This window comes from Oncorhynchus mykiss, chromosome 17, assembly GCF_057628025.1.
Source record: "Oncorhynchus mykiss isolate SJ-2025 chromosome 17, ASM5762802v1, whole genome shotgun sequence".
Lineage (NCBI taxonomy): Eukaryota > Metazoa > Chordata > Actinopteri > Salmoniformes > Salmonidae > Oncorhynchus > Oncorhynchus mykiss.
Window position 1 is genome coordinate 27,653,930 of NC_143038.1, and position 16,176 is coordinate 27,670,105.

Below are 16,176 nucleotides of genomic sequence, written 5' to 3' on the forward strand. Positions count from 1 at the left end.
AGCCGAGCCAGCTCATTCACACTCTCTCTTTCCCTCTCTCTCACATCCTCCCCCTCTTCTCCCTACCTCCCTTAGATTGCTCTATCAGTCCCGGGCCTGCCCATCCTAGAAGAGGACAACTCGTACGCCTGTTACTTCCATGACACTGAGAGTCCTGCCACCGTCACCGACACGGGCGTCACCTGCCTCTCCCCCGACCCCCACAGGGTGCCAGCTGTGCCCTCTGGACAAGGTGAGTACCAACGGGGTGAGATCAGCATGTACTGGGCATTCAACCTGCATCTACATACTTTTTACACAAACACACACACACACACACACACACACACACACACACACACACACACTGAGTTTCATGAGTCCATTAAAGTGTGTGTGTGTGTGTGGCGCTATACAGGCCGATCAGCCTGTAGCGCCACTCTAGGCAGCGACATCCTATGTCCTTGCAGAGCAGATGTGTGTTGCAGCCCAATCCTCTTTGGCTCCCAGTTTACACACCAGGGAGTAATCTCCAACTACGCCGGTCCGGGTAGCAGCTATAACTAATGATTTTAAATTCATTCAACAATTCAGCCTCTTCTATCTTTTTGTCTGGGATAGTCTGCGACGGTTCGGTTGCGTGCTTGGAGCCGTCGATTTGTTTTAGTTAGTCATTTCGGAGGAATTACCTTGGATTAACTGTTAACTATCAAGCGCCGATACAAAAGCAAGCATGTATACGCTTGTGGGTAGTTGGACGTTGTCACGTTCGTCGTAGTGGGAAGACCAAGGCGCAGCGTGATGAGAATACATTCTTCTTTTAATAAACGAAGAACACTTAACAAACTAATACAAAACAACAAAACGAACGTGAGGCTATGAACAACGAGTGCTGACACAGGCAGCTATACATAGACAATAACCCACAAAATACCAAATGAATATGGCTACCTAAATATGGTCCCCAATCAGAGACAACGATACACAGCTGCCTCTGATTGAGAACCAATCTAGGCAACCATAGACATATAAACCCCTAGACACACAAAACTCCCTAGATATATAAAAAACCCTAGACATACAATACTCCCTAGACAATACAAAAACTTAACAAACCACCCTTATCACACCCTGACCTAACCAAAATAATAAAGAAAACAAAGATAACTAAGGTCATGGTGTGACAGACGTATGCATGTACACACAGGAACTCCTCTCCCCCCTGTCCTTTCTCCCCTCCCTCCATCCGTCCACTCTTTTTCTCATCCCCCCATCTCTCTCCCTCTCTCCCCTCGGTTCCCATGAACATCGTTCCTGGAGCAAGGAGGATTGTTGTGGTTCTCAGGCCGTGAGGGTTAGGTAGTTATGCTCGTCTGCCTGGGGGTATTAGTGAATAGACACACACAGGGGGGCTCCACTGATCCCACATGTATTACAGGGAGATCTGTGTGTGTGTGTGTGTGTGTGACTGTGTGTGTTTGTATATGGAGTTTGTGTGTGTGTGTGTGTGTGTGTGTGTGTGTGTGATCTGCGGGGGGGTTCAAATGGGATCTTGGGAGTCCAGCCCTACTCAGGGGCGGCAGGGTAGCCTAGTGGTTAGAGTGTTGGACTAGTAACCGGAAGGTTGTGAGTTCAAACCCCCGAGCTGACAAGGTACAAATCTGTCGTTCTGCCCCTGAACAGGCAGTTAACCCAGTTAACCCCAGGCCGTCATTGAAAATAAGAATTTGTTCTTATTGCCTGGTTAAATAAAGGTAAAATTTAAAAAAAAAAAATCGTGGTTTAGTTCATAGTCTGAACCATTAATTCATTAAGCAGACGCTCTTATCCTGTGATTAGAATTAGGAAGATCAGCTTGATACTTTGAAAATGACTCAAGATTGTATTAAGTGAAGTGATACAATCCAATTGCATTGACCCAGCTCCCGAAAATATTTCTGTGCATGGGCTAGTGTGTGTGAGGGAATACACGTCTGCCATATTTACATGCCAGTGTGTGTGTGTCTGTCTGTCTGTGTGTAGGTGTGCAAGCGTGTCTGTGTGTGCAATCAGTGTGCTTCATACTTCACACACGGTGGGCCCCACAGACCTGAACTCCTCCCTATGCACTGTTTACGTCTGGGGGCTTTGGGGCTGCAGATGGATTTTATTACAGAGCTCTGTTATGACTCTCCAGTTGGCCAAGCGTACTCTCAGGCGCTGTCCCAAATGGCACCCCATTCCCTACATAGTGCACTACTTTTGACCAGTCCCCATAATGCACTGAATAGGTAATAGGGCACTATTTGGGGGCGCAATGTCTCACTCTCACGTTCTCCCCTCCTCACACTGTTTTGAAGACGCGGTCAGACCGACAAGGCCAAGTCTCTGTCTCTGTCTCTCAAATCTTCCCGAACAGAGTAGTTTCAGAAAGCTTTGGCACGGTGTTCGGGTAGGGATCCTGGTGAAGTGAAACACAATGTTGCTTATGATTTATCGTTGTTGCCTTTTCTCTTTCTCTCCGTTTCGCTCTCTCCTCAGAGTTTGTCACGGTCACCCTGTCCCTGCGCTTCGGTGATGTCGTCGTCACGGCAACAAAGTTCACCTTCTACGACTGTACCGCCGTTAAGCAGCTGTCTGGGAGCGTGCCGTGAGTTGGCCCACCCCTCTCCCTCTTTTGCCTACTCTTGCTCTCTTTTTTTCCCTTCTATCTCTCTCTCTCTCTCTCAAACTCTCGTTTGCCCTTCCCGTCTCCTTTGTCTCTCGCTTTCTGTTTCTCTCTTCATTTCGAAATCAATTTCTGCCCTTCTGCCCCCTTTAATAGGGGTCTCTCTCTTTCTCTCTCTTTTTCTCCCCTTCTTCACCCATATGGGCTGATTAACCTGGGTCTGTTGGACCTCTGTACTGAACCACTTGGAACCGCTTATAGCATCTTCCAATCCCCACGCTCCGTTCCAAACCTATTCTAAACCTATCGTACTCTCCTTTCCCACTCACTCACTCACTCACTCTCACTCTCATGGCTGCAGACACCTTACCCTTGCCCTCCACATGTGGTGGTCACATGCCTCCTCCGCTCTCTAGTCTGGTTGATATTAAAACCACATCTCAGAGACATCTCCATATACGGCCTGCAGGAAAACTGTCTGCAAGTGAAAGGACCCAGCCAGAATACTAGGAGCAGGTGCCATGTTTCTTCAGAGAGAAATTCAACATAACCGTCTTTAGTATTGTCCATCAGGTGTTATCAATCTGTTCATTTTTATCAATCTGTTCATTTTCGTTCGACTTTTTGTTTTCTGCGTTGCGTGTTTTATTCCTTATTGATAGTGATAGTTGCCAACTTCACACGGATGCAAAACCCTTAGCAATGCATTGGATACAGTTGGTGTCAGATGCGGGATATCCGGAGATAGAAGTGCCTTGTCAAGCTCTAATGTCTAGTAATGCCCGTATTCAGTTGGATAGAGGGCACGTTTGACCACAAAAGACTGATAGTATGGGCGACGCCATGGTGAGCACTCTATCAATCTCTATGATGTTAGCACATACACTCACTCAATTACCCCTCTTTCTCCTCTCGTCTCCTTTCCTTTCCTTGTACATGGTTCAGAGCACTCTGACAAGGAACCAGCGACCGCCACTTTATTCAATTAAATTAATGACCTTTTTTTTTACCACTGGCCCAAGCTTGCGCTCGCTCTTCCTCTCCTTCCTCCCATTGATCTATTTTTCCGTCGTCTCCTTTCATTTTATTTTCTACCTTCCTTTCACTTTCTTTCTCTCTATACCACCCCCCCCCCCCCTCCCTGCTTCTCTCTCTCTCCCTCTCTCGCTCTCTCGTATCCCAATCCTCCGCTCACTCTCTCATTGCAGCTGTGTTAGTATGGTCACTGATTCCTGCACTGTTCCTCCTCTAGTTGCCGTGGTTGCGTGTTGAGTCGCTGGGGCTGCAACTGGTGTGTCCACCAGCACACCTGTACCCACAAGCCCACCTGTGACAAGGGGGTCATCATCTACAACGAACACGTAAGTCACACACACACAGCGACCAATGGTCAGTTAGCTAGAGGTCAAACAGCATGCTATGCGCTTTCTGCAAAAGGAACCGCCAGCCTGGCTATTTTGTCCACTGTAGAGTTTGTCCACCTAATGCACCCTAGTGTAAGGCTGGTTGGGGCCGATCAATTGTAGCCGGTTGAGCAAAAGAAGGTCGCTAATGAGAACACAAACTGTTGGGAGTCATTAATAACCAGACACTCATTTTCTCACGGCTCCTCATGTCCCAAAACAAGCTTACATCAGATATAACTAATAATCATCTCCATTGTGCCTGTGTGTCGCCAACCAAATGCATGAGTTTTGTCCTCGTTGATGGTAACACTAACAACATTCAGGAGACGTGTTTCACATCCAATTTGGGTTTTTCAGTCAACTTATGAGTTTGTTTATTTCTGTCTCACCCTCTCCCCCATGTCTTCCCCATTTACCCCCCTCCACCACCCAGTTTAAACTCCCCACCCTGGCTCCTCCCACTACTAAAGCCGTAACTATAACAACGACTTCCCCATCCACAACTGTGGCCCCCACAACAGCAACTGCGCCCCCAACAACTACAACAGCAACCGCACCCCCAACAACGACAACTACCACAATTACAACAACTATCGCCACGACTACAACAACCGAAGCCCCAACCACCATAGCTACCACGGAGGAGCCTCCAACAACAACCCTGCCTACAACCGTCCCCACAACCACCACCCCAGAGCCGACTACACCGCCCACCACGGCTATGTCGACGGAGGCCCCCACCACTCTTCCCCCTACAACGTTAGTCGAGGCTACAACGCCCAAGCCTGAGACCACCACCAGTGAGAAAGAGGAGCAAACAACCACAGGAGAGCTCTTTGCAGAGGCTGAAAGTGAAACCGAAGGCCCTGTGGTTACCCCTGGTGACATGGAGCTCGCTGCGGAAACCGAGGTGGCGACAGTTATGACCGAAGACGAGCAGCCGTCTGATGATCTCGCCACCCTAAACCCCCTGGCATTCCCCCCCGAGACATCCCCATTGGAAGTGGTCACCGCGTCCCCCCCTCAGGAACTGGACGAGGCTTTGACTCTGGCCAAGCCCCCCATGGAGGTCCAGCCCACCACTGGCAGCTACCCCTTCCCGACCCCCTTCCCCCTGTGGGAACCGGCCAACTCGGAGCCCACCTTCCACCTAGACCTGACGGGAGCCCACTTCCCTCCCCCACTAGAGCCCCTCCCCCCCACTGAGGCGGAGGGCCAGGGAGCCGAGCCGGACGTGTTCCTCTGGCCCATGGAGGAAGTGGAGGAGGAGACGGAGGGCAAAGCGGCGGAGAACGACACCAGCGTCTCGTTTTCGGCCACCACCGTGCTTTCAGGGGACGGAGAGGCAGCTGAGCACTTCCCTTCGGCCTCTGCCTACCCCCGGCTCCTTGACGCCGACTCAGAGCTGGACTACCAGTACGACTCGGCCGACATCTTCCTGCCGGTGAGTTCGAGTTCCCTGGAGCTTCCATGGCCGCCGTGGTCCCAGCTCTTGACTGGACACAGTTCTCTAGAATCCCACTTCTGACACCAATTGCCAGAATCCCAGATGTCCCCTTATCCCCTTGTTATTCATCACTGTGTTTTGATTTCGTCGTTGACATTGCTTTGGCTTTTGGAAATCGACCTGAAAAAATGGCTGCATCAGCACAAGCTGGAGCAGTTGCTTTTTTGCGAATGTTTTCACGTGTTTTATTGTTTGTTAGACCATTCTAATAGTCCGGTATTACATCAAAAAGCCTATAACATCCTTATAACGTGCAACTGTCCATTTCTTATGGGTTGATGGGATTTTCAGAAATTTGCGGTAGCTTGTGTTGGTTGGAGTGTGTGTGTGTGTCCTTGTGAGTGTATGTGTATGTATCTAACGTGTGTTGGGAATGTAGGGGGACGAGGGGTCCTATGTGAGTTGGGGCTCGTCTGCTTGCCCCTGTGTGGAGAAGGTCAAGGATTCGCCTCTGTTACCAGTCAGAGTGGAGAGGAAGATCACGCTACTCGCCCGAAACCTCCACCTGTACCAGGTAAGACACACACACACACACACCCCTACTCCGGGTTCTGGGGAAATTACAAAAGTCAGGATTTCATTTAATTTTTGGGAAGTTATCTATTAACAAATGCCCCTGTTGACGTTTAAACCTGGCTTGATGTGTATGTTGTGTGTGTGTGTGTGTGTGTGTGCAGGACAGAGACCTGGACTACGAGTGTGTGTTGGTGATCGAGGGTCGTACGGTGGTGGTGGATGCCTATGTGGAGATGGACGAGATGAACCCGTCTTTCTTTGACATCACCTGCCAGCTGCACCAGGTCAGACTCTATCCCATACTCACTCACTGCCCGTTTGGATGACGATTTAGTTGAATCTTGTCCGTGACTTTAATATGTCTCTGTTCCAATATCCACACTACATTACCTAGAATGATGAAATATATTGGTGTGCATTCTAAGTGGTATGGGACTTTGGATTTATCCTATATGATTCTGATTTTGTTCATGGCTTTGTTATACTTAAACACTTTAAAGGACCTCTTTGGATACAAGAGTCTTACTACTTTCAAGTGATATCCTCTGGGTCCACATTGTACACTTTGTTGAATGTCTGTTACCCAAAATAAATTAAATTCAATGTGTGTTAAACACTGCTGACAACTGTAGTTGTTTACTTTCTGATCACTGTTATATCCCCCCTTTTTTTTTCATGAAAATGTTGAAGATTCTATGGTAACTTCATTGACATTTCTTTGGAAACTTCAATACTCTATTGAAACTCTGTCTGCCTCGCAAGATGGCACCCGTTTAACTTTGTAGTGCACTCTAAAGGGAATAGTGCCACTGCAGTACTCTTCCCGTTTCTATGGAAACTGTAGTACTCTTGCAGTTTCTATGGAAACTTTAATGACTAATTCTCGCTGCAGTATTCCTACTCTGCCCCGGCGGAAGAGTACAACGCCATGGTGTACGTGAAGAGGCGGGACACCTTCCACGTGGACAGCGCTCACGACCTGTATGGTGAGCCCCGGCGTTAGAGCACTGAGGAACACCTGCCGCCAGCCCAGACAGCTGTTGTTGCTCTCAGCCATTACAATTTATATTTTTTAACCTGTTTTTTTTTCACTTCTGTATCAAGCATATGTGGTCCAGAGAGACCTGGTAGCATGAGTGTGGTCGTGTGATGTTTTTTATCACGCCGTGTCTTCTATTTTTGTACACACACACACACGCATGCAACCGTGTGCACTCACGGACACACACTCTCTCCCCCAGTGACTGTATTCCTCTTCCACTCACTCTCTAACATCTTTCCCTCACAGACACTCCATCAACTCCAACTCTAAACTCATTCAGCACATTGTAAACTCTCACAGACACTCCATCAACCCCAACTCTAAACCCATTCAACACACTGTAAACTCTCTCACACAATCTGTATAACTCTCTCTCGCTGTTCCTCGCAATGACTCTGTATAACTGTACACTCAACATGTATATTTTTTCCCTCAGCACTCTACAACTCTCCTACAGAGACTCATTTCAACTCAACTGTGTAGTTTAGTGTGTTGACTATAGTTTGCCTCTCTCTCCCTCCCAGTGACTCTGTACAACTGTTCAGTGGGGCGTTCAGACTGTAGCCGGTGTCACACGGCGGACCAGAAGTACGGCTGTGTGTGGTGCGGAGGGGGGCAGTCCACCTGTCTCTACGGAGACTCCTGCAGCGAGCCTATCGAACAGACCTGCCCCGCCCCCGTCATTCATGCCGTGAGAATTCCCCCCCCCCCCCTCCTTGTCAAGAGTTCAATGCTCAGGACTTATTGTTGCTCATTGATTTACTCTTAGTGACACGTTTTAACACTTGAACTTGAGTCCTCCTGTCATTTTAGCTCATCAAGCGTTGTCAAAGATAAGTCAGATGTGATATAGCTGATGTCGACTTCTGGACTAACTTAGTTTTCTTAGTTTTTCACAATTTGCTCAGTTTATCGTCACTATAATATTTTATAGTCCTATGGAGACATGAGTAAAATATAGAGACGTGAGTAAAATATAGAGACGTGAGTAAAATATAGAGACGTGAGTAATATATATAGAGACGTGAGTAATACAGTGCCTTGCGAAAGTATTCGGCCCCCTTGAACTTTGCGACCTTTTGCCACATTTCAGGCTTCAAACATAAAGATATAAAACTGTATTTTTTTTTGAAGAATCAACAACAAGTGGGACACAATCATGAAGTGGAACGACATTTATTGGATATTTCAAACTTTTTTAACAAAAATTGGGCGTGCAAAATTATTCAGCCCCCTTAAGTTAATACTTTGTAGCGCCACCTTTTGCTGCGATTACAGCTGTAAGTCGCTTGGGGTATGTCTCTATCAGTTTTGCACATCGAGAGACTGACATTTTTTCCCATTCCTCCTTGCAAAACAGCTCGAGCTCAATGAGGTTGGATGGAGAGCATTTGTGAACAGCAGTTTTCAGTTCTTTCCACAGATTCTCGATTGGATTCAGGTCTGGACTTTGACTTGGCCATTCAAACACCTGGATATGTTTATTTTTGAACCATTCCATTGTAGATTTTGCTTTATGTTTTGGATCATTGTCTTGTTGGAAGACAAATCTCCGTCCTAGTCTCAGGTCTTTTGCAGACTCCATCAGGTTTTCTTCCAGAATGGTCCTGTATTTGGCTCCATCCATCTTCCCATCAATTTTAACCATCTTCCCTGTCCCTGCTGAAGAAAAGCAGGCCCAAACCATGATGCTGCCACCACCATGTTTGACAGTGGGGATGGTGTGTTCAGCTGTGTTGCTTTTACGCCAAACATAACGTTTTGCATTGTTGCCAAAAAGTTCAATTTTGGTTTCATCTGACCAGAGCACCTTCTTCCACATGTTTGGTGTGTCTCCCAGGTGGCTTGTGGCAAACTTTAAACAACACTTTTTATGGATATCTTTAAGAAATGGCTTTCTTCTTGCCACTCTTCCATAAAGGCCAGATTTGTGCAATATACGACTGATTGTTGTCCTATGGACAGAGTCTCCCACCTCAGCTGTAGATCTCTGCAGTTCATCCAGAGTGATCATGGGCCTCTTGGCTGCATCTCTGATCAGTCTTCTCCTTGTATGAGCTGAAAGTTTAGAGGGACGGCCAGGTCTTGGTAGATTTGCAGTGGTCTGATACTCCTTCCATTTCAATATTATCGCTTGCACAGTGCTCCTTGGGATGTTTAAAGCTTTGGAAATCTTTTTGTATCCAAATCCGGCTTTAAACTTCTTCACAACAGTATCTCGGATCTGCCTGGTGTGTTCCTTGTTCTTCATGATGCTCTCTGCACTTTTAACGGACCTCTGAGACTATCACAGTGCAGGTGCATTTATACAGAGACTTGATTACACACAGGTGGATTGTATTTATCATCATTAGTCATTTAGGTCAACATTGGATCATTCAGAGATCCTCACTGAACTTCTGGAGAGAGTTTGCTGCACTGAAAGTAAAGGGGCTGAATAATTTTGCACGCCCAATTTTTCAGTTTTTAATTTGTTAAAAAAGTTTGAAATATCCAATAAATGTCGTTCCACTTCATGATTGTGTCCCACTTGTTGTTGATTCTTCACAAAAAAATACAGTTTTATATCTTTATGTTTGAAGCCTGAAATGTGGCAAAAGGTCGCAAAGTTCAAGGGGGCCGAATACTTTCGCAAGGCACTGTATATATACAGACATGAGTAAAATATAGAGACATGAGTAAAATATAGAGACGTGAGTAAAATATAGAGACGTGAGTAAAATATAGAGACGTCAGTAAAATATAGAGACGTGATTAAAATATAGAGAAGTGAGAAATATATATAGAGACATGAGTAGTATATATAGAGACGTGAGTAATATATATAGAGACGTGAGTAATATATATAGAGACGTGAGTAATATATATAGAGACGTGAGTAATATATATAGAGACGTGAGTAATATATATAGAGACGTGAGTAATATATATAGAGACGTGAGTAATATATATAGAGACGTGAGTAATATATATAGAGACGTGAGTAAGATATATACAGACATGAGTAAAATAAAGAGACATGAGTAAAATACACTGCTCAAAAAAATAAAGGGAACACTAAAATAACACATCCTAGATCTGAATGAATGAAATATTCTTATTAAATACTTTTTTCTTTACATAGTTGAATGTGCTGACAACAAAATCACACACAAATTATCAATGGAAATCAAATTTATCAACCCATGGAGGTCTGGATTTGGAGTCACACTCAAAATTAAAGTGGAAAACCACACTACAAGCTGATACAACTTTGATGTAATGTCCTTAAAACAAGTCCAAATGAGGCTCAGTAGTGTGTGTGGCCTCCACGTGCCTGTATGACCTCCCTACAATGCCTGGGCATGCTCCTGATGAGGTGGCGGATGGTCTCCTCAGGGATCTCCTCCCAGACCTGGACTAAAGCATCTGCCAACTCCTGGACAGTCTGTGGTGCAACGTGGCGTTGGTGGATGAAGCGAGACATGATGTCCCAGATGTGCTCAATTGGATTCAGGTCTGGGGAACGGGCGGGCCAGTCCATAGCATCAATGCCTTCCTCTTGCAGGAACTGCTGACACCTTCGAACCACTCCTTTATTGGGGGTGTCTTGCTAATTGCCTATAATTTCCACCTGTTGTCTATTCCATTTGCACAACAGCATGTGAAATTTATTGTCAATCAGTGTTGCTTCCTAAGTGGACAGTTTGATTTCACAGAAGTGTGATTGACTTGGAGTTACATTGTGTTGTTTAAGTGTTCCCTTTATTTTTTTTAGCAGTGTATATAGAGACATGAGTAAAATATATAGAGACATGAGTAAAATATATAGAGACATGAGTAAAATATATAGAGACATGAGTAAAATATATAGAGACATGAGTAATATATATAGAGACATGAGTAATATATATAGAGACGTGTAATATATATAGATGTCTTAATACTGTTGAGGCTTATGTTGGAGGATATGTTTGTTAGATCAAGCCCCTGTCAGGTCTGGTGGAGGGGGGCACGATGGTGACCATCTCAGGGTCCAACCTGGGCCAGAAGGCTGAGGACATTCTCCACTCTGTCAGTGTGGCCGGGGTTTCATGCTCTGTCATCCCCCACCTCTACGAGGTCTCCTCCAGGTAAGGACTGTGAATGAGAGAGTGTGTGTGAGATGACTATTTCTAGGATGCGTTGTCTTCAATCTGTGTGTGTGTGTTTTCTGTAGGATCGTGTGTAAGACTGAAGCCAGCGGGGGAGAGAAGATGGGCCAGGTGTCAGTAGAAGTGAGCGGGGGAGAGTTTGGCCTCTCCAGCCAGAGGTTCAGTTACCAAGACCCCTTTGTGATGGAGGTGTCTCCCCAGAGGGGTCCCATGGCGGGAGGATCATCCCTTACCATCACTGGGAGGAACCTGCTCACGGGACGCCCCTCTGACATCACTGTCACTGTGGGAGGAGTGCCCTGTGTCATGTGAGTGATTATGAAAAACACACACACACACACACACATACACACACACACACACACAGAGCCATTGATACATGATCCTATTTGCCGTATTGTACAACTTCTCGGTTCTCAACTACCCTCCCTCTCCTCCTCCCCCCCCAGTTCGTCGGAGGTCCAGGAGGGCAGTGTGGTGTGTGTGACGGGCAGCAGCAATGGGACGGGAGAGCACCGCGTGACGCTTCGCTATGGCGACAGCCAGCGCCACCTCCACGAGTCGGCCTACCGCTACACCCCCAACCCCAACATCACCCAGGCCGCGCCCGCCAAGAGCTTCCTCAGGTGTGTGTGTGTGTGTTTGGTACCACTCCTACACCGAAACTGTGTATTTCAGAAACCCAGAATTGGGTATGACCATATAGTTAGAAGTAGGGGCAAAGACCCTTAGACCTCGTCAGCTAGACTGAAACACTTGGAGGCACTCAATATTGCCCCCCTCTCTCTCTCTCTGTAGCGGTGGTCGTCTGGTCTTCGTGTCTGGTCATAACCTGGATGTGGTGCAGGAACCTAGGATGTTGGTGACCCTGTCCCCCTATGAGTCCATCGGCCAGAGGAAGAGGAGGAGGAGTGGAGGCGAAAGGGAGGAAGAGACTGAGGACAAGGTGCTGCTGTTGAGGCATCGCAGGATCGTCCCGGAGCCCCATTGTCCCGGCGACCCCCTATGCTCCATAAAACAGGTGTGTGGATAGGGAGAGGGTGTGTGTTGTCATCTTTATGGCATTCGTAGCTGAATACTCTACTCAAAGGAATAACGTTCTGACTGTGTCAGGCGTTCCTCACTCAAGGAAATCCCTATCGCTCTCCCGTCCCTCTCCCCCTCCTGCACCTCTCCCTCCCCCTCTGCCCTCTATCCTGGGCAGTGTTGGGATTTACATGAAAAGGTAGTATCACATATTACTTGTTACATGGGGGGGGGGGTAACTTATGTTACAATATTACTTTTTATGAAACACAATCTGAAAACCTCAATGTTTATTTGACTGTCGGAAATAGCGAGGCGAGCCACACACGCTCTACCAAAGATAGGCTACTAACATCTTCTAATCTTCAACCCAATCAGAAGCATCTTGGTCAAAACTTTGATTTCCTAAATGGTGTAAGCCTGATTTATTCACTGCTGCGTTTATGTCCGAATTTTGCAGAACATTTGCGGTACATATCATATGAACTAGGACACACCCATAGCATGGCCCCTCCGTGACACAAGACAATCTTTTATGCACACGTGAAATGTAGGCTAAGCACTGTTGTATTCCTCCATTTACGAGGCAGGGGGGGGGGGCTTACCTTTCTTACCTGTCAACCATCAATAATTCCATGTACCCTCTTTTGGTTTGATAGAAAACAAGTTGTCCCAATTGATGGCCTAATCCACAACACTGCAGCCGTACAGTATGTACCAGCGCACTGATCGAGAAATGTAAAGCCTGTGTCTATGGAATGCGCGATGATAATGTAAATGAATACAAAATGAGTAGTATTTGCTGAATCATTTCATGATTGTGGATCATTTGGAAATGGGAAATTGTTTTCAGAGGGTCTGCCGTCAGAAGTTCCGGTGGGAATCTTTTTTTTTTTTTCATTCTCTTTTTCACTATAAAGAGAAAATCCCTTTAGTCTAAACTTATGTCATCCCATGAAATGGGTGATAGGTCGCACAGCCAAACCTAATAGAAGCTTAACCTCTGTACAGATTTTATTTTCCTTCCAGTGCGACCGTTGGGTAGCTAGACGGCACACTTGCCACTAGGTGGTGAAGCCGAGATACTTGTGCTCCTATTGCAGAAGGGATCGATGGCAATCAGAGGTGTGCCCTCTATCCATTTTTATGGCCAGATGTCATGACAATTCTCCCAACAAGCTTTCTCTGCTCGCTCGAAAACTAAATGGGGAAACAAGTTGAGATCATGGATCATGGAAGCACCACGCCCCCGGTGGGGAAATATTTTCTTAGAGTAACATAAAGGTAGCACACGTGTTACTTTAAAAAAGTAACTGTAATAATATTACAATATTTTTAAAGTCCCTTGTTATAGTACTCTTTTACTCATTAAAGTAATCTGATTACTGTAAACGCGTTACCCCCTCAGTACATAGAGCGCTGCGAGGTGAACTCCTCCAGTCTGATCCTGTGTCGGACCCCGGCGGTGGGGCCCTCGGTGTGGGGCTCGCGGGTTGATGTGGCCTTCCTCCTGGACAACCTGCGCTTCCCGTTCGGTGCCGTCAGCCCCCAGGGGGCCTTCAGCTACGAGCCCAACCCTGTGCTGCACCCGCTCAACCAGCAGGAGCCCCTCAAGCCCTACCGCTACAACCCAGGAAGCTTCATTCAGCTGGAGGTTAGCATTAGCCGCTACCTATTCTCAACTGGTGAAATTAGCTGTGGGAGGCTAGACAGCTTTCAGGCTAACAGCATGTACAGTTGACAGCTGAAGGTTAGCATTATCTGCTAGCTAGTACTATAAATCCAAGTCAAAGGTATAGAATGTAAAGATTCTTATTGTTTTATTACTTTCCACTCAACTGGTCTTGAGAGAGAAGTCTCCTGGAAGTCAGAAATTAAACTTTCATTTTGTCCCCCTGGCTGGAGTTTAGGAGAAGGCTAGACTCCTATGAGAGATGGTGGGGGAATAGCGGAATATTCCAAAGATGAGGCTAGGAATGCACAAGTCTTGATTCAAGCACGATGCTCAACGTGGTAATATCTTCTCCCTTTCTCTCCTCCTACCTACCCCCCCCCCCCCCCCCCCCCCCATCCCCCCCATAGGGTGAGAACTTGGACCTGGCCATCTCCAAGGAGGAGGTGGTGGTACTGGTGGGGGAGGGTGTGTGTGCCGTGAAGACCCTCACCAGGAACCACCTGTACTGCGAGCCCCCGCCCCAGCAGCCCATCCCGGGACCCCCCAACGGTGGCAGGAAGCGCGAGGGCACCGACACGCTGCCCGAGTTCACTGCAAGTCCACCTTATGTGCTCCACTACTGCCGTTTCCATTCCTAGGCACACTTTTACGTTTACGTGCACGTATTGTCCCAAAGACTGACACATTTCAATACACAAGATCGATAAGAGAGTCAATTACAACACACTAATGCTCTTTTCACACTACTGTGCTGACCAAAACTGTAGTGTGCTGGCTTGCATGTGTAACAAGGCCAGCCCAGTACAGTTCCACTTGGCTCGGTTTGTCCCTCTAGTGTGAATCAGACAAAGGTTGACACACAAGGGTGCATCTCAATAGTCTCAATCAGACTTCCTAACCCCATTAGAGGCAAACTAACTGCCCCAGCTTGTACACGTTCTATATGGAACAGAAATATAAACGCAACATGTAAAGTGTTGCTCCCGTGTTTCATGAGCTGAAATAGAACATCCCAGAAAATGTCCAAGCTCATTTCGCTCAGATTTGGCACACAAATTTGTTTATATCCTTGTTAGTGAGCATTTATCCTTTGCCAAGATAACCCATCTACATGAAAGGTGTGGCATATCAAGAAGCTGATTAAACAGCGTGATCATTACACAGGTGCACCTTGTGCTGGAGACAATAAATAGCCACTCCAGAATGTACCGTTTTGTCACAACACAATGACACAGTTGTCTCCAGTTTTGAGGGAGCATGCAGTTGGAATGCTGACTGCAAGAAGGTCCACCAGAGCTTGCCAGAGAATTGAATGTTAATTTATCTACCTTAAGCTGCCTCCAAAGTTGTTTTAGAGAATTTATTAGTACATCCAACCGGCCTCTAAAAGGCAGACCACGTGTAACCACGCCAGCCCAGGTCCTCCACATCCAGCTTTTTCACCTGCTTGATTGTCTGAGACCGGCCACTAGGACAGCACATGAAACTGTGGGTTTGCACAACCAATGAATTTCTACACAAACTGTCAGAAACCCGCTCAGGGAAGCTCATCTGCGTGCTCGTCATCCTCACTAGGGTCTTGACCTGATTGCAGTTCGGCGTCGTAACCGGCTTCAATGGGCAAATGCTCACCTTTGATGGCCACTGGCATGCTGGAGATAAGTGTGCTCTTCACAGATTAATCACAGTTTCAACTGTACTGGGCAGATGGCTAACAGCGTGTATGGCGACGTGTGGGCGAGCGGTTTGCTGATGTCAAAGTTGTGAACTGAGTGCCCCATGGTGGCGGTGGGGTTGCGGTATGGGCAGGCATAAGCTACGAACACAATTGTATTTTATCGATGGCAATTGGAATGCACAGAGACACCGTGATGAGATCCTGAGGCCCGTTGTTGTGCCATTCATCCTCCACCATCACCTTATGTTTCAGCATATTAATGAACGGCCCCATGTCGCAAAGAACTGTACACAATTCCTGGAAGCTATAAATATCCAGTTCTTCCATGGCCTGCATACTCACCAGACATGTCACCCCATTGAGCATGTTTGGGATGCTCTGGAGCGACGTATACAACAGCATGTTCCAGTTCCTGCCAATAACCAGCAACTTCACAAAGCCATTGAAGAAGAGTGAACTGTAACTCAGTAAAATCTTTTGAAATTGTTGCATTTATATTTTTGTTCAGTGTCGCTCCATAGCTGATGTGTGTGTGTGTGTGCGTGTGTGTGCACGTGTTTGTGCGTG

The 16,176-nt window shown here is 46.7% G+C and overlaps 1 protein-coding gene across 12 annotated transcripts in view; it reads left to right on the top strand.

Moving 5' to 3' along the window:
* plxnb1b (plexin b1b) overlaps positions 1-16,176 on the top strand; it is a 138,785-nt gene that overhangs the window by 109,565 nt on the left and 13,044 nt on the right. For 11 of the 12 annotated variants that reach the window (XM_090205155.1, XM_090205152.1, XM_021568531.3 and 8 more), the window contains 14 exons: positions 76-232; positions 2,500-2,608; positions 3,879-3,987; positions 4,466-5,476; positions 5,919-6,053; positions 6,217-6,339; positions 6,948-7,041; positions 7,622-7,788; positions 11,058-11,209; positions 11,296-11,538; positions 11,680-11,856; positions 12,029-12,251; positions 13,665-13,910; positions 14,339-14,524. In XM_090205155.1, coding sequence (XP_090061281.1) covers positions 76-232; positions 2,500-2,608; positions 3,879-3,987; positions 4,466-5,476; positions 5,919-6,053; positions 6,217-6,339; positions 6,948-7,041; positions 7,622-7,788; positions 11,058-11,209; positions 11,296-11,538; positions 11,680-11,856; positions 12,029-12,251; positions 13,665-13,910; positions 14,339-14,524 — 3,132 coding nt within the window. Of the gene's footprint in view, positions 1-75; positions 233-2,499; positions 2,609-3,878; positions 3,988-4,465; positions 5,477-5,918; positions 6,054-6,216; positions 6,340-6,947; positions 7,042-7,621; positions 7,789-11,057; positions 11,210-11,295; positions 11,539-11,679; positions 11,857-12,028; positions 12,252-13,664; positions 13,911-14,338; positions 14,717-16,176 lie in introns of those variants that run through there. The other variant, XM_090205161.1, reaches the window with a different exon arrangement.